Source organism: Pseudopipra pipra, chromosome 8 (genome assembly GCF_036250125.1).
Source record: "Pseudopipra pipra isolate bDixPip1 chromosome 8, bDixPip1.hap1, whole genome shotgun sequence".
Classification (NCBI taxonomy): domain Eukaryota; kingdom Metazoa; phylum Chordata; class Aves; order Passeriformes; family Pipridae; genus Pseudopipra; species Pseudopipra pipra.
The window spans coordinates 5,031,777-5,058,005 of record NC_087556.1 but is presented as its reverse complement, the minus strand read 5'-3'; the positions used below and the strand labels follow the sequence as shown (position 1 = coordinate 5,058,005).

The following is a 26,229-nucleotide window of genomic DNA, read 5'->3' as shown; positions in this document are numbered from 1 at the left end:
CTATTAAAAATTATCATATTGATCATTCTTGAAATCCATTCTTGGCACTCCCCTTAAAATGACATCTTTTGCATACCACATTACATGTGATATTATTAATGTAAAGCTAACAAATGATTAATTAAACCAGAGATCAGAACTCTGTCTTTGACAGCAGTATTGTCAGCAAGCACTGGCAAGGAATTTGTCATCAAGTAATAGTAAAATCATTCTCCTGACATAGCCTGTATACATTACAAATAGTTCGTTTGCAAATGTAGGGGATAAATATTTCTTGTTATTAACGGAGAAAATTTTGCAAAATATTTTTTTTATGTTTAAGCTGTAATTCCAGGTAAGATTAGTGAGAATGTAAACTCTGGTGAAGACCAAAGAACTTAATTACTTATGAGATTAAATAACAACCTTCAACACTGAAAGATGAAAGTATTTTCAATAATAAAAGATTACGTTATACAGTAAAGAGTTGAGGTTTTAAAAATAATAAATGCTGTGAACTCACAGTGTTGGACAGAAGTTGCTTTGTTATTACTGGATGCCAGGAGATTTTGTTTGCCCATTTAACAACAAGACAACTTATAACATTCTGCTTCAGGAGGTTAAGACAAGAAAAGTAAAGATTAGAAACAGCTAGATTTGATTCCATGTGACAATTCCTGTGCTTTTAGTCCTCACTGAGCACACATTAGGATAATAGCCTTCTCAATAAATGGCCAGGAGATTGGAAAGATCTGAACAGAGGAGTGTAACTGAAAAGTTTAAAGTGAAATTTTTGAGTACTGCCTTCTGAAAATCCTTTTAAATAAAAACTGTGAAGTTGGCACAGCTGAGTAAATTGACACAGAGAGTTTTAGCACCCATTTTCTATCCTAAGCTACACTTTTTTTGCTGGAAATGTGCATTTCAGACCTGCTTTCATTCCTTCCCCTTTCCTTTCCCTGATGGTACTGTAGGCATTATGTGAGAGTGTGTCATTGCCTACAGCAATTCGAAGGGAGACTTATTCCTGAAAATACTGACCTAGTTATGCTGTGCAAAAGCTCTGAACACATATTTAAGTCCAAAAAGTTGGACAAAACTTGAAAGCTGCCTGAAAATCCCAACTAGTAATGGTACTATAGCCATAAGGGTCAAAGGATACAAGAAGGGTAAAGTTATAAACAAAAAAGCAGTTTTTATAAAACCAATAGAGTGACCAGAAAAGAAGCTAAGATTTCAGGGGTACAAATCCTTGATCAGGTACCTGAGGACTCACATAGGAACCTGAAAGCTTCTTTACTTTTTTCCATTTCAAGGAAGCACTTTTTTCAGTACGACTTTTTGAAAAGAATTTCAAATCTCAAATAACAACAACAGATAATATGATCAAACACAGCTATTACAATCATACACCTCTTGTAACCCAAGTTCCTGCCTTCATTCCATGAAAACCATGACAATTGATACACAGCTCCATGCAAAGTGTATCCTTTGCTTATGCTTATGAAGTGGGAAACTTCACCACATGGCTTAGAAGCTTCCATTTTAAACTCAGAAAAAGAATAATTAACAAGAATAGTAGTTTTTAATAGAAGTGATTTGTTGCTCTGCTGATCTAAAATGTATTCCCTGATTCCTCTGCTGGGTTGACATACATTTGCTCCATCTAGTGGGAAGTTAATTAACACATTTCCTTCAGAATGGAAATACTCCTAAGTTATTTGAAAACAGATAGTGAAAAGCCAATTGAGCCATTGTTCTTTTGCTAGTAATCTTATAAAGTAAATTATATATGGCCTATCAGTTTTATAGTTGTGTTTGAAATAGAAGACTTCATTTCTAAACTTTACTCCAACATTTGACGAGAAGAGAATAGATCTTGTTTGTCTCATCTGTGTGTATTAAAGGTAGCCTAAAACATCATTACTGTAGGCCTCCAAAGACAACCAGAGAGATGCTTTGCATTTTGACTGCAAAAATTCCTTATGGTTCCCATTTCTAATAAAGGACAGAAGAACAAATAGGAAACGCATGGGTTGCTCACCCTCCTATCAGTCCTTGGGAATGTCATGGACTGATTCCTCTTGGAACACGCTTCCAGGCACACGAAGGACACGGTGGTGACTAGGAGTAGTTATCATGGATTTCCCAAGGGTAAATCATGCCTCTTCAACCTGACTGCTTCCTCCCACATTTCTAGGTGAGGGGAGAACAGCGATTATCATTTAGAAAGGCTCTCCACACCACCTCCCCGTTTCTGTAACCAAGCTGGGACATCAGACTTCAGATGGTTAACAACTGCATGGATGAAAACTGGTCAGATGGTCAGGCTCAGAGGGCAGTAGTTCAGGGGTTGTATCCCTCCTGGTGCCTGGGAACAACAGCAGTACCACAGATGTCTATCTTAAGACCAGTCCTGTATGACATTCCTACCAAGGGTCTGCAGGAGGTGATGGAGTGCACACTCAGCAGGTTTTCAGATGACACCAGATGGGGGAACACTCAGGGGCAGGGCAGCCATTGGGATGAATTTATGCACACAGGAGGAACGGGCTGACAGGAAACTTCTAAAATTCACCACAGAAAAATGCAAATACTGGCACTTAGGAAGGCAGAAGCTACAAATAAAACAAGCTGGAGCTGCCTGACTTGGGAGCAGACCAGCTGAAAAGGACTTGGGGCTCTTGGCACACGGAATACTGGGCATGAGCCAAAGTGTGTCTTGGCAGCAACACACACAAACAGCATCCTGGGCTGTGTGAACCACAGCAGAGTGAGCACACTGAGGGACACCACTATCTGCCTCTACCTGGCTCTGGTTAGACAGCCCCTGAATGCTGCTGCCAGTTTTGGCCCCCACTCAAAGCACGAGGTCAGCAAAGGACCATCAGGGCAGTTGGTGGCTGGAACACTGGTCTTACAAGGAGAGGCTGAGGGAACTGCACTTGTTCTGCCTTCTGTGGAAGGATGAAAGGTAAGAGGTGTAAGTGGCAACAAGAGTGCTTCAGCCTGGCCATAAGGAGAATGTTCACCCTGTGAGGACAGCCCAACGTGGAGAAGGCTGCTCAGAGCGGTTGTGTGGTCTCCATCCTGAGAGGCTTTGGCGACACAGCCAGTTAACTCCCTGTTCATGGAAACCCCTAAAGCAGAGGGAATGGTTACAGTGAAGATCCACTTAGTGAGATTGTTACTTTAAACAAATATCTTTTCTTTCTTCCTCATCTTTCAGGCTTGTTTGCCTTTTCTTTTAATTTTAACATTTCCTTTGCATTTTCATCTCACTTTCCACAATGCTTCTTCCATGGGACAGGGAGGAGTGAGGTGTGGTAAGATAAATCTACTTCTGTGAACCAGAGATTTGAAATTACAGTATAAAACCACCTGACACAGCCTCTGCCTTCCCACAGAAACTCCCTCTCCTATCTAGAAAACTCCTTTTTTTTTTTTTTTGAGAAAGACAGTCTACCCCCAAACCTCATTCCCAAAGTCAAAACAAAAAACACTGTTTCAAGACAGACTGGTCAATGAAATGCAGATAAGAAACTGCTTTTGGAATATATCAATATGTTAAATAAAAAAGGTGCAGTGAATACCTCAAAGTTTGACTGTCTCAAAGAGACATTTTGATGCTCAGAAAGGACAAGAAACAAGACAAAAAACAGACAATTCAGAATTCCACAAGAAATGCAGGTTTATCAGATGAATAGTATGAGCAATGGTAGCTCCTTCAGCAAAGATTTTGCTCCAACACGCCAAATCAATCTGTTTCTCTTAAACGAATTATGCTAAATGATCACACTTAAAAAAAAAATCCCTTGAATAGATTAATAGATCCCTTAGCAAGAGGTTGCCAATGATAAGTACATTTCTCAAACTGGAGTAGATGAAATTATTACCTACAACCTCAAGATATGTTCAAGTCTCTTCATTCTCAACTGACCCTCTCATCTGACCTGCCAGTAAAACAGATCATCTTTAAAAAAGACACACAGAATAGGCCTGTCCATCAAAAAGTAATGCATAATTCAAAAATGCACAGTGTAATGCACAGCCCATTTCTCAAAGTGCAGGTACCGCTGCCATCATCCTTCCCACATATGACTTATTCTTAAGTGGAAGTTTCTCAGTTTTAGCAGCTATTCCTCCCAGATATTAAGACAATGGAAATAAAACCACCCTAGCAATGAATCCTTTATCCATTACCTTCATTCCTGCTTTTAATTATCAAGAGGCTTCAGATGCCCAGAACACTCATCCACCCACATTAAGTCACTCAGTAACCAATAATGTTCAACTGAATGATCAGTGCCAGCTGACGTGGAACTAAGTAACCCATTAGGGTCATCACTGTGCAAACCAGCCTTCATGTCACAAATCACTAATTTGATTCTGCTTTAAGAGGCTGATAGCCCTCATTCCCAAGTAGGCTCCCCAAGCAAAGTGGAATTAAACACACACACGACACACACACAACCGCCCCTCAAAGAACACTGTTTCAGGTATTGTTTCTGAACAAATTATTTATTACGTGATTGTGTTAGAACTTTTGTACATGCTGAAGAGAATCATACAACAGCTTTTTTAGTTCTATGTAAACTGCCTGTTATTACATTCAACAGGCCATGAAAAATTCTTGGGTTTATATGTGAATGAATTCTTTAATCTGGGAGGGTTTTGTGACCAAATCATGTAAAAGGCAGTAAGGAATATTCCTCTCTAAGACACCAAGTGAGAAATTTATTCAGATCAATGCCTTCCCTTTGCACATTTTTTCACAATATGCAGTTTTGACAGCCTCTGCTGCCCAGTGAAATGAAAGGGAAGTTATTCAACACAACTCTGCAATTTGCTAACGGACTGACACAGATAAAAATGGCTCAAAGACTCACACAAGATCTGTGAAAAGCAAACACAATCTTACATAGGAAATTTGGATTTCTTCATGTCTAAACTGAGTCTTCCACATGTAGCCAGGCTTTATTCTCTTTGTAGCCACTATGAATTTGTAACACAGATTTTCTCCACTCTTGTGCAACTTTTTATACCAATGAAAACAGCTCTCCTAACTTTCCTTTCTCTCTCCCCTTTGGTTCTCTGTTCCCTGGGCTAATTATGACTAACCTATTCAGTGTTTTTCTCATAGGTCACATTGTCTAATGCTCTGGTTATAGCTGCAATAAATTAGAGTGCACATGCTTAAACAACCAAGGAATTACAGGTTCTCACTGCTCATTTTTGGGACCATAAAACCCCAATTCCTCTATTTTTAACTAAGTTTCCTATGAAGCAGAGTAACTGCAACCAATTGTGACTCAATAAAGTCTTTCTTGGTTTGAAAGGGAGAAATCGGTCTTTAAGAGATCTCCAGTATTATCTGACTTGCACAGTAAGTGAATAGGCAAGAACTAATGAATCTAAACACAAATTAACCATAACCAGCCTAAATTCAATCAGTAACTGCAGTGATAGCATATGCCATAGCAATGGATTTAGAAAAGAAAAATATAAGTCTTCCTTGATAAAACAGAATACAGGGACATTTTAAAATGCAAAATAAGTACTTGTTAGAAAAGTATTAATGAGATTTGTTTGATTTGTCATTGGTGCTGCAACCTAAATTTTAAGTTTTTGTGGAAACTGCTCAGGCACATGAGCAATTTTAGTAAAACCTTTTCAGCCAGTTAAGTGTTAAAACTAGATCTGGTTTCGCATCTCCTGAAAAGGTTTAGTTTTGGCAATGAGAACAAACTTGCCTGATAAACTAACAAGGGTTGAGGCATTGCAGAATGTAGTTGAAGTAATGGCCAAGGTATCTCAGTAGAGGAATGGTCTGCAAGGTATGTGAATTCCAGCTTGTACATATGTGCATAATCACATCAACTTCACTGGGGTCTGAATTACTGGTCCCCAAAAGCTGGGGTGGGAATATGGCCCTGGTGAGTATGTCCTCCTGTCTCCATGAACCACAGCTGTGGGACAGCAAGGATGAAGCCAAACTCCTTCCATGAATAAACTAAGCACTTCAAAGCCTAGTAGTTTGTTAATTTATATTAACCTGCAACTCACAAAATGTAGGGCAGCAGAAAACTGAGATGTCCTGGGAACTGGGTGAACCAGAGATTATTCTTCTACAAAAGGGTAGAAACCATAAAGAGCAGCCTCCTCATCAGCACTCAGCTTTACACAGAAAGAACAAACAGTGTGTTTTAATGACACTTGCAGTTAAAAGAAAGGAAAACTTGAAAGGAAAAAAACCCTGAGAAACAGCAAATATGGATTTATCAAGGATAAATTGTGGCAAAACAATCAAACTTGCTTCTTTGATAGGATATACCCTTTTGTGGATAAAAAAGCAGAAGTTTTTGTAGTGAGACAGAGGTGGAGTACAGCCATGGTGCCACTTACTTTTGTCTAGCTCAAATGACATCCCTGGCATGCAGAAACTACCAAGTACATAGACTGAGAGAGACTTCAGGGCACGTGAACATGGGCCTCTGGCCTTCAACTTTGTATTCAAGCATCCATCTTCTAACCTACATGATATGCCAAGGTAGCTTTTTGTGCAGATGTCCTCCCTTCTAACAAGATTTTTGAAGGGGATTACTGTGTTATGCAACTCCTGCACATAGTTCAGTATCTTTGAAGTTTGCACTTGGTTACAGTGTTTATTTTAGCTAAGATAAAAATCAGAATTTATGCACTAGTTACCCTTTTCCAAAGAGACTGGCACCCTGTGGGAATTCCAGTTTCTGTGCTTTACGAAAGACAATTCTTACACTGTCCTAGTATCAGGCAGGAGAAGAAAATCTGCATATAAACAACACAAGACAAACTGTAAGGCAACAGGAAAGAAAATGGAAAAGGAATGAAAAAAGGAGAGGAAGGAAAAGAAATCAAGAGGACACAAAGAAACACCACAATTCCTCAAAGAATACTATCCCACATCTTCATGGTAAGCTATTCGTGAGGGTTGCTGAATGGTCCCTGACACGAATTTCAATTGTTCCTCTTACTTCCTCTTTGGGGAGGATGGTATTTTTTGGCAATTAATAACACTCAACTTTTTTTCTTCCCAGGCAGTGGATGAATCTCAGAGCTCATCAACATACCCGAGAATAAACAAAAAAAAGGAGCAGAGATGTATCACAGCCTAAACCCAAACTATGCCTGATAAAAGCTGCCTGCCAAACCCTTGAGCTATCTGGCAATCCCGCAGACTGTATAAGACTGAACCATTACATCTCTAAATATCCAAGCTGCAGGTAATAGTTGCGATTGAGTTTTCTGGAACAGAAAATACCAGGAGAAAAAGAACCTATTTATTGATGAACTAAGTACAACCTAAAATTTCATCTGAATTTTACTCTACTGGGTGAGACACATGAGATAATTTTATAGGGAGAAACAAACCTGTAAATTACAAAGCTCGTATGTTCTACAAATGCATGGTGCCATTTAATATGCCATTTAATAACCCAAACACAGAAACAAAACCAACAATACAGCAGCAACACTATCAGACAGGATGATCTTTTCAGTCAGGAAAAAATAACTCCCTTCATGAGGATACTTCCTGCAGGTAAAAGGCAACTAGAGCAAGTCATCTGCTTTCTGACCTGCGAGTTTCCTCTAAATGGCAAGAGCAAATCAAGCAGCCAAGCCTGAGATGGTGGAAGCTGTAAGATGCAAGGCTTAAGGCTCTGTTAATGGAATGGAACAGCCATGTGGAAAGAGAAGCCTAAGTTTAGGCAGACACAAATTTAGGTTTCATCTCTGTTGGGGACTGGCTCCATTTCAGCAATAAGTGATTAATCACAAACCACAAAACTAGTAAATTTATTCACAACTTCCACTGGTGCTGCTCCGCTTAAAATCAGGGTAAGTTCTACTTCTGGCTTTGTTTACCAAAGTGACAAGTAAATGTTTATTTGTTGCCCACTGACCAGCAAGACTGAGCTCCACACTTGCATGGGTGTGATCTTGCATCACTTCAAGCACATAACCGTGTGCTTGCTACAAGGGGTTCACCCTTGCTTGCTGTGTTTAGCATTTCCTAAGTGAAAAAGCAAACCATTCTTCATGTCTGTTCTTTATTTCCTAAATAGTAATTAAGTCTCATACTTGGTTTTTTTACACATTTGGAATCTGACTTCTCCAAGCCCACACGCCTTTTCAGAGTGTATTTGACAGCACATCCCTGTGGGGTCAGCAAAGCTCACAGCCATCCTCAGGTGGGATGCCAGATTGGTTTCTCACCAAGTCAGAAGGGACTGATTCTCTTTCTGGTAACACATCAACAGCAAATGCAGAGCTGTCTGACACCTTCTTATCTGATTTCCTCGATGAACAAACTACACGCTGACCATAAAGGAGGCAAAAGGCATGCACTGCTGTGATTAATACAGTATATATAGGGGGAAGAACAAGGGATGGTAGTTATCCAGCTGCCTCTGACCTCAATTACTGCGGCCAAGTATGTGCCTGCACTGCAAGGCCTACACACAGTCAGCCAGTGACCTGCAGTGTCTCTGAATAACCATGATATTCCCCTGCGTGTGCTGGCCATGACCCCAACAGAGGGAACTTGATAACACTGTAATACGGGGATGAGATTGCTGGAATGGGAGCCACACAGCTGCTCTGGGTGCACAGGGGCTAAGGTGGGCATGAGCTGACAAAGCCATTCTCAGGGACACAGAATTGTACCTGTGTGCATCCCCAGGCTGCCACTGCCTCACGCTGAATAGTCAGCAGCTCTTTATTCTTTCTACTTCACATGCATATGCTTTGCTGTATCATAACATGAGAGTTATGATTATTTTTGTGGGTGAATTTAACACTGTAACAACCTGTACGATCATTTCTTATGCTCTATTTCATGCTGGGCCACATTCAGGAAAAAGGCTTCTACTTTCCGAAATAATTCTGTCCAACTTGCTGAATAACTGAGTTTTCTTATATTTTCTACAATCATTGTACGCAGACTACTTCATGAAGGAACTTGGAGGCACAACAAGGCACTTGGAGTAACAAACTGATCTGATGTTAATGTTACTGCTCCAATTTCCTAATAACTAAAGTACTTAGTATAACAATTACCTCTGAGGCCTTTTGTGTTTGCTAAGTTATACTGAAGGAACAGTGCTCTAAAACGGCAATTCCAACACAATCCATGTGTTAGATGATGCACAGTACTCCCTTGCTGCAACACACTTCAGTACTCATATACACTGACTTTGTTGATAATATAATGAAGGGTCTCTTTCCTCTCTATTTTAAGACCAGGCTCTAAGTCCCAGAGTTTCTCAGGTAATTAGGTAGTATCTGTTTTGTCAACCTCCACAGAATCTTTTCAGGTAAACAGTACTTTAAAATACTGTCTTTCATTTGTCAAGCTCAGTGGAGGATTTATTTATTTTTTTTTTGAATCCTCCAAAGAATTTTCTTTCAGAGTTTCTGGTTTTTCTGAGTCAGTTTTCCCTGTTATCACAATGCCTCCTTGCCCACCTGCCTCCAGCAACTCTGCACCCCAACTCTGAGCACACTGTCAGGAAAATAACCTGGAGCGATTCAAGTTCACAAAAGATGTTAAAAACAAAAGCAAAGAAACAAATAAAAAAAGGGCAGGAAGATACCATTAACAGCAGAACCCGAACTCAAGCATACCCATGGAATGCTAAGGAATTATAAGAACACAAACCAAAAGAACTCAGAGTTAAATAAAGACATCATTAATCCCAAACCTTTCTTACTGTCACTGTGCTTTATCAGCAAGGACACGCATGACAGGAGGAGCAGATCTTACACTGCTACCCCCACGTCAGAGCACAGAATGACACAGACCACAGCACTGCGACTCCTGTGCCAGCAAAACTGAGATCTCCATCTAACACACACAGAACCACTATTAGTTTTTTGAAGTCCAATTACATACTGAACACATTTGTAATGTACTTCACTGCTTTTCTGCATCCTGCTAAAAAAATCCATCCTACCAGATACATTGATTCCACGGGGAAAATAATGGCATTTGAGAAATTCCAGCTAGGCCATGGACCTTAGAGATGGTTGTGATCAGTAAAGGGATCTATGGCCAGATCTATACTGAGCAACAAAGAACTCTGAGCCAGAACTGGCACTAGCACTGATAGGGCTGATATCAGAACCAGCACTACAGCCTGAGCTATTAACACTACTGAGAGCCTGCAGTCTCCATTTCCAGGCCTGCATTTCTTATACTCCAGTGAACCACGTGGCAGGATGCATATTTGAATGGAGTATCTACGATTTGTAACACTTTAGCTGTGCCCCCCAGTTTCAGTTCCGGTAATTCAGTCCTTCCCTTTTAACAGAATAATATTAATTCCATTTCTCTGGGAATATAATTTATATTAGACAGTAAGCACCAAATGGCAAGGAAGGAATACATATCACTTTTTCTTGCTATAAGAAAAAAAAAACCACAGAAAAGATTTTAATGTTCCAGAAAAAATACTGTTATGTGCTTATGTTTCCAATGAGCCACTTAACCAGAGCTATCAAATAATTCTGGAAAGTTCTGTTTTCTTGAAAGAGAGGGATAATTTTGTGAACAATTAAAAGCATAATCATGTGTGACAGTTGCAATGTAATTTAATCCCTAGACGGGGAAGAATTGACATTTAAAGTAGTATTAAGTCAAAACCATTCATGCCATCCATTTCTGTACAAAGCATATTGACTTCTCTGTCTGAACCAGTAATCCCAGCACTAGGAGATTCCAATGGTAAGCCATGTAGCAATTTGCTGCTGAGAAGTTCTTAATTCACAGCCTTGTATGATGCCTAAGGCTGTGTAGTTTGGGCAGAAGACAACACAGATTTGCCAGGATGGATAATTGCACACATGCCTTGCAATGGATACAGTCTGCAGCTGACGCTTCCACCACTGGTCTCTGTATGAGCATTTCTGAAATCATTTACTATTTTTATCTGTGATGTATCCATAAAGCTTTTCTTTTTTCCTTTCTTTCTTTTTTTTAAAAACCAACACAACACAACATCTTTTCTATTAGACACTTTACAAAATGAAAACCTCAAACAGATTTAAGAAAATTCCATTTTTTACTGGAAAAAGATGGGTCATACATTCACGTACAGAATGTAAGCAAGGAAGCATAAACACAGCAAATAGTGGTAAAAGTATCAGAGATAGTAGTTGCATGCAATGTAGCAAGCACCTTGCTTTTATAAGTAAGATTTAACGTACACTATCACTTTGTTTGACCCATCAATTCTCCATTACTGTCTTAACATTACAATACAAAATTAAAAAACAAACAGTAAAGTCAGACTTGGCTCGACAGGGCCCTGAGTAACATTGCTTTCAACAGGAGTTTGGACCAGATGATCTCCTGAGGTCCTTTCCTTCCATGATCCTCTATGCACACTTTTCTTTCCCCTCACTGACAAGAGTGTGAGATGAGTCAAATGTGTGACAGTGAAAAGTAAGGTGGGGTTCAAAGGATACTGCAGTATTTCCATCTTAGAAAGAAGGCTCCATTAACCACAATATTTGGATAAAAATAAAACCCAAACGAATAGTATTAAAAGAATTTCTAGTAACAGGGAGAAAAAACTAATACATGTTAACATACGGTAATGATGGGTTTGAACATGGTACTACCCGAGTGGTGAGTTCCTGGCACTGATTCAAAATACCCATTTCCATTTAGTCATATCTAGAGTCACCTGGATGGTGCACGTGAAATGCTGCTTTGGAGGGGAAAAAAACATCTTCCCCATCAGACCTGCATGCAAGACCTGGCCTGACAACATCAAGTGCTTTCTCATAAGCTTATTAGACATGCAATTAGAGAAAGTCTGCTCCTCCAGCATAGACATAAAACAACATGAGAGCTCCCCATATGCCTGCTCAGAAGGGGGCAACTCCTTTTGACATTCCTATACTAATGGATGATTTCTATGTGTAGAAATAATGTAGCGCATGGACGTAAAAGGACCGTTTTGGAATTGCATATATGAGGATAAAGGGGCACTTACAATCTCAGTTTTATATGTAAAAAGAACCCAGATTCTAAAATCCGAAATTTCCCTGTAAAACCTGAGCAACTGCCTGGAGTGTGGGAACAGGGGCAGCAGCCAGAAGGACGTACAATGAACCGAAAAGTTAAAACCTGCTAATCTGAAAGAGCAGGAACACAGAAGCACAAACACAGGCTGTTTCTCTTATTTTTTCTTAACAAAACCAAAACCAAACCAAACCTTCCACCATTTCCTAACTATGGAAATAATACTCTGTCTGTGCTCTGGCTTTCATTCCCATGCCTGTGAGCGGAAGGGTGAGCATTTGATTTCTCCTCTTCTGTCTCCCTCCCTTCTACCTAAGATGTGAACACACCATTTGTTTTAAAAATCAATAAATTATTTGTATTTCTACTAACAAAGGTTCTTTTTGTGGAAACACCTCAGCTCTTAAGAAAAGATGCTTGTGATGGCAACTGTGGCAACCCTAAACTAAAGATATTTCTTAGAGTAACATCCTGCCCACATTTTAAAGAAAAAAAGATGGAATTTCCAAGGGAAACAAGAGATGGGTTTTCTTTACAGAATCACTGCTGAGCAGCTTTTTCTCTGTAAAGCAACAAAGTCAGCAACACAACCACAGAGAACCAGAACAGTCATTTGATTTGTTGAAGATATTAAAGGGCTTAAACTAATGAAACTTTGAGGCCTTTGAGAGTTTGTTACATGGTACATTACCAGGAAATACAAGCAAATTTATATGTATAGTTGTTAGCCAGAAAAGAGGGATTGGCTTTATTCATTTGGGAACCTCCAGTACTAAATGGAGATTAGCATTTTAAAAAATGTCAGCATATTAAATTGAAATGTATGCTGATTGTCCCCCAAAACTGTTGCAGTGAAAGGAACTTTGATAAGACTTCTGAAAGGTAGAGTAATAATAACAATGACTGAGTTTATGATGCTAATGCAGACATAAATTTAAACAAGTAAGTAATTGTACAGTATGAGATGACTTCCCAGGTAGGATAAAGAAAACAGACTTTTTTTTGGAAAATATGTATGTACATGAATCAAGATATGAAATATAAACTATGTGGGATAGTACTTTGAGTTAAGTTTTCCCAATAATGGTACATCAAGGTTGGTGATCCTGACTTGAGATGTTAAAAAGCCAAGTAATATGGCAGGGACAAGTAGCTGTCAGAAGCTTTTACTTGCAAGTATGCGTATTTGATCTTGGCACTAAACAGTCTTAACTCACCTCTAATTTGGGTTCTGCAGCACAAATGTAACATTCCCCACTAATACCTTTTTTGTGACTCAGGATAAAAATCTGAAAAAGGAACAGGTGCCCAACTATCCCTAACAGAGAACAGGTATTTCTTCTACACTATTTTTTAAAGACATCACATACTATATTTTTTTTCAGTCACACTGTTTCTAGATGTATCAATCTCTGGATGACAGGACTTAAGCTGACAAGTAGCTGAGGAAAGAAAGGTCAGCTCTGACCTACTTAGGTCAGAAATGACCAGAAAGTGCTGAGAGGTGCAGGTCCAAGTGGAAAACTATTGCTGCAGAAGTTCTGCCCCTTGTGCAATTGGTGTAGGATAGGAAAAAAAAAATGAAGAAAAGGGTATTTATCAAACTTCCCAATATATATTTGTAATGGGTTAGCATCACTCACAAATTTCAGACCAACCACAATGAAGTTTACCAAGGTTGTTTGAACTGTTGCTTGTCTTTCTCTCCCATGAGGCCTCAGGGCTTTCTTGGAAAAACAAACAATTAAAAGATGCAGTAAATGTCTTTTTTTTCCTCAAATGCTTCCCTGCTTTGCTTTGTTTTCTCTAACTTTTAAACAGAGATCCAATTTGTGGCTGCTATTGCCTGCATCTGACAGGATCTAACTCGTTTGTACTACAGAAGTGAAAACAGGCAGAAAACTCTGCATGTGTAGGATAATTCTGGCATTAATAAAAGCCAAGGTAGAATTTAAACTAGACACTGGTTGAAGGGCTTTCACCACTTGCTGTCTTCCTTTCCAAGAGGTCCATGTTCTGAAAATTCCTCTGATTCTGCTGGGTATAAGAGAACGTAGTCTGCTGTGATGTCTCTTACTGAGAGAAATCAAATGTATCAAAGAGCTCAAAACCTCTACTAAGGATGAACTCTTACATTTCTTTAAAGCAGAATGAAAAACCACAAAGAATTTGCAACCGAAAAAAGAAGAAAAAGGGAACCCCCTCCAAGAGTGTTCTCAGGAAGCCAAAACATTTTGAAAAGCATTACACTGTAGACACCTGAATGTGTAGCTAAATTGAGCTTGAGTTTTCAAAGGAATGAAAAACTACAGTAGAAGACTATTAGCTAAATAAATAGAAATACAGGGAATGGGTTGCAGATGCAGTGAAGATCTAATTGAAATGAAAATATCTAGGTAAGACAGAAAAGTGAAATGAATGCTTTGCCTCAGTTTTCAGGGGGGTGGAGACCATGCACAAACGGTGAAGAGAACGGCTGTGCAAAACAAACTCAGAAAATCTGACACCATAAACTCTCGAGGAAACCTACAGTCCCCAGGGCAGAATTCTGAAAGAAACAGCAGGTGGAATACACATTCAGTAGATAAGATTTTTAAGAAATGCATCAAAATGATGCACTGTATCAGATAAGAACTGCAGTCTCAACATTTTCCATCTCTCCTAAAAATACAAAACATGAGTTCCTCATTCACTGGTTCCATGAACATAAGTGTAGTAAAAGCATTTTGCAGAGAGTATACAAACCTTTTGCCCTCTTCTTTGTCTCTGAAAAACTTACAGCTGTTCACTTCTTTATCCTCCAATAAAAACAAAGAATTTGATGAAACTTTTGACTCGGTGAATTCTTTTCCACTGTTCTTGGTATATTTCTGTTAGGATGACTTTATTACTGCTTCAGCTATGAGTAGTTGTTATTCATTTGAAGTCACTACTTTCCACTGTGTTTAATATCCTAATGGGATATTACTAGCTGTTACTACAATCCAGCTGTCTCATATTCTTCAACTAGAAACAACTTCATACAGAAGCTCTTTTTTTCCTTTAAGGCATTCTAGGATTAATCTTTAATTATGCAGCATTCAGTATGTATTGCCTCAAAAACTGTCAACCTGTTTCCTTTGACTTTGCTATATATTTCACATGGCAGAATTCTTGTCTTTAATAGTACTAATTATCTTAATCTATGTCCATAACATCAATATCCTGACTAAAATGCTATCCAGACATAGTCCAAATGTTCCTGTGCAAAATCAAGCTGACGAAGTCTCTATAATCTAACAAAAATCAGATGTCTAATGAGTCAAAAAATGACTGAGGAATGTGGATATGCCCTGGATCACCTATCCAGTGGTTTCAAATCAACAGCTACCCTTGAATTAAATAATCCTTGCTAGTGAAACAATGAAAACATCTTAAGGGAAGCATTGTGCAGTTCCAGAGGCATTCCTATTACAGCTCAGCAGTACAACACACCCTCCACTATTTAGCTGCTCTCAAGTGTTACTCACATTATACCTGCAGGACCAAAATGAATGTTTTATGTACCTATGGTTAAGCTTGAACATAGCAATGCATAGCTGATAATCTGCATTAACACCAGTATTGGGCAGCATTTTACAGTTAGGAACTCTATTTTTAAAAACATTCTCTCTGTGTAATTACATGCTTGAAATGCTTCCTGAGCAACTGATCTAGAGAGTTTCTGCTTTTACTTTGATGTTGAAAAATTGCCCCCTGCCCCGTGAATGAGTGGCCTTGGTTCATTTACATTTCACAATTATATTTTGATCAACAATTTCTTATCCTGATTCAGCTTTGTAATCCCCTGTAATCAGCGACCCGTTGTTCTCTGGCACCACCTGCAAGCCCCCGTAAGTTGGTCACAGAACACTTCTATTTCCTCACCTTGGCTGCTGTGCCAACAGCATATGTCTGAATAACCATCAGACTTACTAAAGCTTCTTACAAGCACTGAAAGGAAACTGGCATTGTTTGGAATGTATCTAATTAGGAATGCAAATACATCCTCACTCAGAAAACGAATGCCAGGGTTTCCTCCACACTTTCTCTGCACTGGCAGTCAGTGCCTCTAAGGGATGGTGGAGGAACTGGCTAACATTTCACCAAACCTCAAAAAAACCCTCTCATGACTGTGCCTGAATAATGGTATTCACTAAGCACAAAGCTGCACATGTCCCTTTTAATGATTTTTCTTTTTTTTTTAACCTCCTGAGCTTTTGTCAGGACTTGCAAAGCAGAAGCACAAGATGGTACTGACAGAAATCTTCATATTAATAGTGCCCCTTTTGGTGCGCAATGAACTCATGATTTTAGGAATGCACTCTGCATTCACACAGTGCATGTGCACTGGGCACTGTGACTATCTACACTTTCTTCAGAGCTCACTATTTAACCCTCATGCTTCAGAAAGAAGTACAGGGGATACAATATCCTTTTCTGAGTTACTGTTCACACACACACCACAAAGGACTAAGAAAATACAGTTTCCTGCAGAGCTGTGCCTGCGTCTTCAGTGCTCCTCAGTGCATTTCCCAATTTCCCAAAAATTAAAAAATCCATAAAGGAATAGTCAACCACAATCAGCTGGAGGTCAAGCCCAAGAAGACTGAACATACGGAAGATTCAGATCTCACTGAGGAACAGACAGAAGCAACTGCAATCATAAAAAAAAAGCAGGAGTCCCTGATTCACTAAGGGAAGGTGGAATGAGCAATGCAGGCATTAAATGAAGTTTAACTATCTAGAAAAAAAATCAGACATCCTCTTAGCCTATGTTCACCGAAACAGGAACTAATCAGAGGATAAGCCTCACTCTGGTTTGTTTTGCCATGTAAATCCAGCTCACATAAACTTTTACTAGTATGGGCAAGATGTTGGATGTTTCAGGATCTTTCCTTAGTATATAAACAATTTCCTAATTGACAACTGCAATAAAGAGGACACATTTTAATCATTTTGCACATCGAAATTCCTAGTGAAACATTTCAACTTACACAGTATGTTAAGACTAATAATATTTTTCACATCAGAACCCCAACTCTCCCTCAGCCTTTTCTCACAGGAGAGGTGCTCCATCCCTCGGATCTTTTTTGTGGCCCTCCTCTGGACTCGTCCAACAGGTCCATGTCTCTCCTGTGCCGAGGACCCCAGAGCTGGATGCAGCACTGCACGTGGGGTCTCACCAAAGTGGAGTAGAGGGGCAGGCCCACCTCTCATGACCTGCTGGTCATGCCAGCCTGGAATGTTTTCGGATTTAAAGGAAAAGAAATGAGTAATAACTTTGTTCTCAACTGAAAAGTCAAGGCAGAAGACAAACCTCCTCTGAAAAAAGTCTATATATATTTTTATTAACGCTTAATTTCATTTAAAAACAAAATTGCCGAACCTCCATATATTACAGCTCAGGTTTTTTATCACTTGAAGTGGAATTTATGAACTGAAGATGTTTGGGAGAAATTCTGCGCCTGACAAAATTCCATTTCGGATTTTAAAAATAAGGGGTTCTGAAGCAGTTTCTCAAACTGCAGGAAAAACACCAGGGGAAGTGCAGTGATTGTAATTGTGTAAGATTGACAGAAATCAGGCTGTGAAGTCATGTGATGGGAAGCTGAAAAAACTCCAAGAAGGGATTACCAGAATCACCTGAATATACTCTCAAGTTCCTACATTCCACAGGTTAAAGCTGGAGAACTGCAGACTTGGGTTTGTAGCTGCAAATTGATAATTAATGAAGAGAATGAAGATTTTTATCAACCAAACATAACTAACTACTTTTAAAGAACAAAAGACATTTTTATGCAACATTCTGGTTTTGTACTCAATGCAATTCTACACTTCTAGAGTTACAATCATGTGTGTTTCAGGGTAATCCAAATTTCCCAGATCAGTTCAACCTGGATATGAGCTTAGGGGCACTGATCACATACACAGTTCTAAATTCTCCTCAGAATGCCCTGATGTCCTGAACTGGCTCAGAAATGAATACTAAAAGAACAAATTAAAAACTCACCCGAATCATCATGACTGAGCACCTGATGTTGTGAATCGCATCATACACCTTCTTAGAAATGTCCACAAACCGGTTATCATCAAACAGATGGACTGTGTTCTTACTTAGGCTCTCTAAAGCAATATTTACTTGACTAATAAACTCTGGAATCACTGTTAAAAAAAAAAAAAACAAAACAACAAAATCAAAGTTCAGTGAGCACAAAAAAGATAGAACATAAAATTTTTTTCTTTCTGGCAAATCACATCATATTGATTAAAACCTTATTTTTAAAAAACATTATAGTAATAGCACGATTACTTTAAAGTGGGAACCCATTTGTAATTTTTATCACAGTGATAAAAGTGCCCATGGTGAGCACATAAGCTCTGGATGATTATACACTACTACAAAGAAGAAAGAAGTTTTAAAATGGGAGCTGGGGAAGCAGTTGTAAAAATTTGTTGGTAATTTCAATAGTAATTTTACCCATAGAATCAGGATGAATAACTTGGCTTTAATTTGGAACTTCTACCGGTTCAGAATCTGCTTTCAGTCTTAATGGAGACATAACCACCAAAAGATTGATGCTTATTCTTCAAATTAAGAAGTCCCATGACTGTAACCTGAATTTACCAAGGCAGTTTACCTTGTTTGATTGAATCACACAAACAGTTTATTTTGAGCCAGCTGGATATTAACCTGTGCTTTACCCAGAACGTCCTGGGAATTTCCTTCTGATGCTCCATGGCCTTACTCTGCATAGTGACCCCATACAACTGTATCTGCCTTGGTCCTTCCCATCAAATTGAAGCAAAGGAAACCCAACAGAGAGTGCAAAAAGAATGCAGATAGAAAATCCATCACACACAGAAGGACCTCAAACAAGCACAGATCAAACTCATTTGCAGCAACTTATTTCCTGTCAATTGAAGTCTGAAGACAGAGAAGAAATCGAAAGTAAAAGGATCAAACTGAATGTCTGTAACATTCAATATGAATAACGGAGGTACCTCGTGGTGCTAAAGCTATTTGCAGGCAATGTGTTGGTTTCAAATACAAGTATAATATGTGTTCCATCCCTTACTCCACAATTACACACTGTGTAATTCACAAATTCATACCACATGAAAGCAACACTATTAATACCATGTGTGCAACATTTCAGGCAAATTTCGAAGTACATAATAAATTTGCGTGCAGACAAAGCTTCAGCTGAAGACAAATGGATTTCTAAATTAGAAAACTTGGCAACATATACTTTAAGTATCAGGAAAGATGCCCCAATCCCTAATTCTAATTCTTCAATCCCTAATTCTAATGGAGAAACCCACGTAACCCTTGGAAACATTTAAATTAATTCTTAAATTACAGTAACTTCACTGTCTTTGATCTCGGCTGTTTGTCTCTGGAGTGGAGAACAGATGCTTGATGTGCCAGTTCTCAGAAATAACAAACTTCAGTTAATTCAGTGGTAGTGGGAAGGTTCACTTTCTTCTGCAGAATAGGTCCCCACAAGTGTGAGACAAGTAGCTGCCATTTGATTTGAAAAACAGGGTCTTTAAAAATCAATGCTTCCCTCTTCAGATTATCACTTGAATTATCTTGCCTTCTGAAAAGGTCAATGGAAAGAAGATTTCTTAAATGGTACCGAAAAAAGACATGGTACATTTTTCATTAGCAACCAAATGAAGGAATAATGAAGGAGAGCAAGTGCCTATTTATTTAGTGCTTTTGGGGGGAAAAATATCACGGAAACAAACACACCGTTTCAGGACTTTTTTTTCTGCTAAGCAAAGATCCTGACCAACAGACTATCAAAATAATTGCAAGTGTGGAGGTTTCAGACTAAACAGTCACCTCATACATCTACAAAAAGCTATTTGTATCTTCATATCTGTTGGAAAAATACACAAAGGAGAACATGAGAAGTTCCCAGGAATTCAGGATTTCCACTGACATAGTCAGTTAGCTATTCAGGCTGCATCCTGCACTCGATCCATATTCCATATGCTTATTAATGGCCTTTTTACAGTTCCTCCTGAGGCCAAACTCATTATCACAGTGTATTTGTTTGTCTGAATAAATACATCACTTACGAAAAAGAATTAAATGCAAATATGTACCCTATAGCTCATATGCTACTGGCAGAGTCAGCACTAAAACACAGGCTGCACTTGGTTGCAGAAATATCATCTCAGTGCCTTCCCTTGATTTGAGATGGTTGCTTTTCATCAAATCACTTTTAGACAGACAATTAAAACAAGATTAAGCTGTAATTTTAAAATACATACACACCAATCTGCTAATGAAGCGTAAAAATATGCTTGGGCTATTATAAGGTTATCCACCAGCTCTTATTTCTTGGTCATTTTCCCTGATAATTCTCCCAAATCCAGGACTCCTTGACTGTGATTTATCTAAGTTTTGAGTTCCCAACAAAATGACTCGGGGGGGGGGGGGGGGGAAGAAAAAAAAGAAAAAAAAAAGGAAGTAAAAACACATATGTGAGTTATTATCCATGGATCACTGGCACAAAAAAACCCCTTATTTCATAAACCTCAAATGGTTCAGGCATCCCTCTGAAATACTGCATTAAGTGGACTAGAATTACATTAATAATGTGCATTTGCTGTACTCTGCTTTGTTTTTCTACGCAGACTAAATATAGTGTAGAAGTGGATATGAGTGATAACAGGTGGAAGAGATTTATTTTTTCAGTCTTTCAAAAGCAAAGAATAATTACACAAGTTGTACATAAAATGCAAAATGTCAACTGCTAGATAATTAAGAAGTATTATTATATTTTTGTGATTTTAATATTAAAATATTTTTAAGAAAACATAATTTGTTTTTAAATTTTTGTGGGGATTTTTTGCCTTTTTGTTGTTGTTGTTGTTATTATTGTTTTATTTGGATGTTTCATTTTTGTTCCATTTTGTTTCTCCCTCAACAACAAATGAAGGGCAAATTTCAATATGAACATCTGTAATTTTGCCTCTCCTGAGGGGTGAGATGTAGAAAGGAGGACATCTTGGAAAACACCAATACTGTTCATAATCATAACGTTCAAAGTCCCCAAACTAATCTACAGATTTCACGCTACCAAAAACACACTCTGTGCTCTTCTTGAAATTAAGTTTGTTTATTTTAAAATTCATCATGTATTCCCTAATTCCTCTCTTTTCTTAAATAATACTATCCACCTTTCCTTGTAGGCCATGTCTTCTTAGTTCTCTAATATTTTTTGCTCGATTTTGTCATCTCCAATCAAAACCAACTAATGAATCCTGTCCCTTGTTTAATAGCAGTCAGGGCCCAGCCTTTAACTCACAGGCTACATCTGGATGTCACTATCATATCAGGCAATACAGAGAATTAAACTTCACTAATTGCTTTATTCCAATTAGCAACTCTGTGCCTGTTATTTTTAATAACAAACTGATCAGGAAAGCAGATTCCCAGCTTTGCAGAAGGCCACTGACAACAGGTGAGAGCAGAAGCCACTGTGTTTGCACCTTTTAATTAGGCTAAGTGATTAATACCACTTCAGCAGCCACCAAGACAGCTCGATACTGAAAAAGCAACAGTCTCCACAACTAAACAGTCCACATGTGTGCAACAATCACCTAAAGAATGTTTTAATAAAAAAAGCACACCTTAACAGACCTCCTAGAACTGATGAGAAAATAGTGACTTTATTTTAATTCAAAATATTTATGGTTTTTATAGGGGGGAAAAGGGGAAAAAAATCAACAACAAAAAACCTGTTTTATTTGTTTGACAAAGGGAAAAAAACAAGAATCACCTTCATAAAAAATGAAACACGGATTGCATATTTTTCATCATTCTTATACTCAGTTACTGAAAATACGGCTATTTGGTACTGTGTCACCTCTGGGGACATTTGGGGTTCGTGGGTTAAAATCAGTTGTTTGTCTGTATAATCGTACTTATTGTATTATTAAATTGTTATTCTGATTTATAATCTCTCTTTTGAGTTGGGTTCATTTCCCCTGCCGGTTTACCTTTAAACCAGCACAGGAAGGATCTCAGGATCGCTCATTGTGCCCACTCCCCACCTTGACTATTTAGAACATAAAGATCTATAAATTATCCTTGTGGAAGTTTTTGCATAATGGAAGTGTAATACAACACAAAGTAGCCAAGGCAGAGGCCTGATGTACACACACAAAAAAAAGAAGTTTCATAATAAAAGCAAGATATCATTAGTATCTGCTTCTCTAACTCAGACATATGCATACTGCAACTGTGTATGGGCATTTGGCAACTTGCAAGGCTGTCAGATTGGTGGCATAACCAACAAGCACACAGCTGAGCATGTACATATCTATAAAAAAAAGCATTTAGAGAATTATCAAGCTATATATGAATGTACAGAATATTCATTTATATGGATATGTTTGCATTTGTATTTCTATGTAAACTATGCCGGATACACAAGAGCACTTTTGTGGTATTGGAACTTCCCAGCTAATAGGGGTAAGGTTTTTAAGAGTTAACTGCCCTGAATATGAGAAAAGACTGATAATGAGTGAGATCTAATTATTGGCAGTGTGTATTATTAATGAATGGCAATCCAGTAAATTGCTGCATTTAAGTTAGAGAAGGTGCTAATTTATTTCTCATTTAAACACGCCCATGACAGTGATTCAACTTCCTACCTGGAAAACATAGAGTTATTTTCATTTGCCCCAAGACAGTTCAGATGTACACAAAGCTGCTGTTACTCTGTAATGTACAGGTGATTGCTTGTGACTTTGGAATCTCTAGACTTTCCCAACAGGGGACTTTTCCCCTCTGGACTCTCCCCACAGTCCCTGCACAGCCTGGCAAATACCTGTAACACTGCTCCTGGGAATTAAGGCAGTGCCTGCAATTAAACATCAGGGGTCAAGATGCCAGTGGTGACTTAATGGGATCTTTTTTGGGTTTGGATTTGAGGGTCCCCTGTATAAGGTATTTATCAGAGGCAGGTCACAGCATTCAAAAGAGAAGAAAGATAATTTAAATAATTTACATAATCCTCCTTTTCTGAAGTCTTCTACCTAATGCACTTTGCTGCCATGCTCAAGGACAGACTGACCACGAGATCTCAGATGAAAATGACATTTCCCCCTAGGACAGACTTGGGAAGAACTTCAGAACGTTTCTCTCATTTCTTAGCAGACAGTGTGGACCATGTGGGCCTGTCTCATCTCATCAGTTCCCTGCTATTTATGAGCTGTGGAAACATCCACTACTCCTGACCTACTCCTGAACTCAGTTCACAGTTCAGAACAACATGACCTTCTTTAGTCTAACTAAAGTCACTGGTCTTCATTTAGAGGCATCTGCACAAAATAGAATGTCATACGGCTACATATGATACAATAGATACATACAAGCTAAGACTAGTAAATAACCTAAGTCTGTACCTAAAAAAAACAAAAACCCCAAAGCTCGGTCAGCAAGAACGAGGAGACCACTAACACATGAGGCAGTTCCTACAGGCTGCTGATCAAACACTAACAGATTGGGATTTTTCAAATGTACTGAACAGGACACAGAAAATGCCATTAAAAAAACATTAAGAGGAAATTGAGGTCTTCCTGGGGGGAGTGACTTCATTATATGTAAGAGAGACTATCTGAACAGAGAACAGCTTTTCAGTAATTTAGATGGGGAAGAGAAATCCTGAGAGTTTAATAAAAACTAAAATTAAAACCACCCCAAACCCCTTTCTCTGTGAAAGTTGTTTGGTTGTATTGTGTAAGCATTATGCTATATTAAGCTAGAGAATGGTGTGAATTAGCAAAAAACTTAAACCAATCAGGCCACTGAGTATTATTATATTATTTTTTCTGTTAATTTTATGTTTATTACTAATTCCTATGAACTTTGAAGCAGTAAGAACGTTTGACAAAGCATATAAAGGGATATTTTGAGGTAACACTATTTCAGTCTTTAAAAAGACTCACCTGTGAAAAGCTCATCTAGCAGATATTTAAAGTCATTTAGGAGCATTCTAAAAGAATTACCTGTTTTGAACTGAAATAGAAAACTTATGAAGGCTGATTTGGAGAGCAGTACTGACAAGACAACAGAATTCACTGCATGCAATAAATTCAAACAATATCGATGTGATAGCAGTCTTCTTTCAATGATTATTATTGCTGATTTTATGTCAGGATAGTCTGAGTTTTAATACTTAGTATCTGATTTCAATTCCAATTAAAAACTGTTAGAGTGAATGAATTGTGGCAAGTTACTGTTTTCATTTGAAGGCTAACTTAAGCATGTAGAAGTACTGGGGAAAGCTACCTACAACAATAAAATCAATGGACAAACACTAAATATATGTCACTAAGTATTTCTAAGTATCTATGAGCTCTGCTTAGTGAGAAGTCACAGTAAAACTACTGTATTTTTAAGTGCAGTTATATTCTTATCCTATAATCTTTCCCAAAACCCAGCTTATGCTGCATGAACATACTGACTTATCTGGAAGTGAATCCACAAGTGGAATGTGTGGCAATTCTGGGAAAGGGACTTTTTTTTACAAACAAACCTGCTGTAAGATCATTCCTTAATGTCAGATATATGGATTACACTTTGTGTTTATGCAGCAAAATAGTGTTCACTGCAGACATGAGCATGTTTGCCTACAAAGTCTTTCTGTAAGCTCTTTCTAAGGCTGTACTAATCACTGTACTAAAAGACTCCAATTATTTCATAACTATAAGCTAAACTTAAAGAATCAAACCAAAATCTGAATGTTGCCATTGTCACAGTAGGCCACAAGACACGGCTATTTAAACTGGCATTAAATGAAGCAACCATACTATAGGGACAGAAAAAGTGGGTTTCCAAGTGGTGAGTGTTTCACAAGCAAAGGCAAGTTGAATCTGCAGGTACACAGAGAGAGAACTGCAGCAATGCCATTCTTCAAATTTCTCTCTCTATTTACCACCCTAACCAGAGGAAACAAATGGTGCACCATAAAATGGAAATGAATGGCTATGATTAGGGTTGTGGAAGAGAGCCTTCAAAGACACCTCAAGAGATGCTGGCTTCTCTTTGCATCTTGCCTGCTTGCAGACAACCTGACATAACATGAACACACCTAACTTTTGGGGCTAGAACATGTTCCAATTGCACATTTCTGAGCATGTGGGGTCCAACTGTGGTAAGTTGTATCTTGAGAAATAGCTTTTTCACTGTATTATCAAACAGCACTGTGCAGGGCACATGCAGACAGGGCTCACACAGCTGAGGAACTCTTGGTCTCATTAAACCCCCCAAATTAAAAGCTAAGTTCAATTTGCAAAGCTTGGATTTTTTTTTTTCTTAATGGTTTCCAAATCTGAAACATCTTGAGGAAAATTTAGGTGCTGTTCCATATTATTTTAAGCATGATACTGAAAGGTTAGATATAATTCAGTTGTCTTGCCTAACTAATTGGTTATCTTAATAAAAATCTCATCCAAAACCAATCACTCACGAGGAAAGAGACAACAAGAAAGAAAAGCCTCACCCAAGCCCCCGACCTTGAGACCAAGAATTATAGAACTACAGGGAGAACTTCCATAATGTTTAAATTCCAAGTGACATAAAGTTTCAAAGTCTCAACAAAACTGAGGCTGCAAACCAAACAAAAACTGCCATGGGGCTGATGGGCAACAGATTTAGCAAAATAGCAGGAAAATGGAATGCCTAAATTTCATTTAACTCCAGTCATCCTGTAAGTTAGAAAAGAAGGAAAAAACAGCTGAGCCACTTTCAGAAGTTCAGAGCATGTAACTGAGCCATATTTTCCCAATATCACAGCCAGGCAGAATATTAGTTGGTCTATGAAACACTAGCAGTAGATAACAATCTAAACATTTAATTTTGAAATGCAGCCAGTTATTTTTGTAAATAACTAGAAATACTGCCTTTTTTATAAATCTGGTTCCCAGTGGGTGTAGCATCAACTTACAAAACGTGAACATAATTGAATCAGCAAAAGATAAAAGATTCCAAGCTTTTTTTGGCCCAAAGACAAAAAAAAATTGCATATTCCACTGGGAAACATCAGAAATTAATACCGTTTCTTAGGCAGAATAATTTTTGACATACATGTTAGCAAGCAACAAAAGCATAGAAGACAAAATGTCCTTTGGCAAAA

General features: G+C 38.3%; 1 protein-coding gene across 8 annotated transcripts in view; it reads right to left on the bottom strand.

The window, feature by feature from the left end:
* LOC135417813 (catenin alpha-3) overlaps positions 1 to 26,229 on the bottom strand; it is a 438,645-nt gene that overhangs the window by 63,880 nt on the left and 348,536 nt on the right. For all 8 annotated transcript variants that reach the window (XM_064662319.1, XM_064662320.1, XM_064662318.1 and 5 more), the window contains one exon: positions 18,081 to 18,232. In XM_064662319.1, coding sequence (XP_064518389.1) covers positions 18,081 to 18,232 — 152 coding nt within the window. The remainder of the gene's footprint in view (positions 1 to 18,080; positions 18,233 to 26,229) is intronic.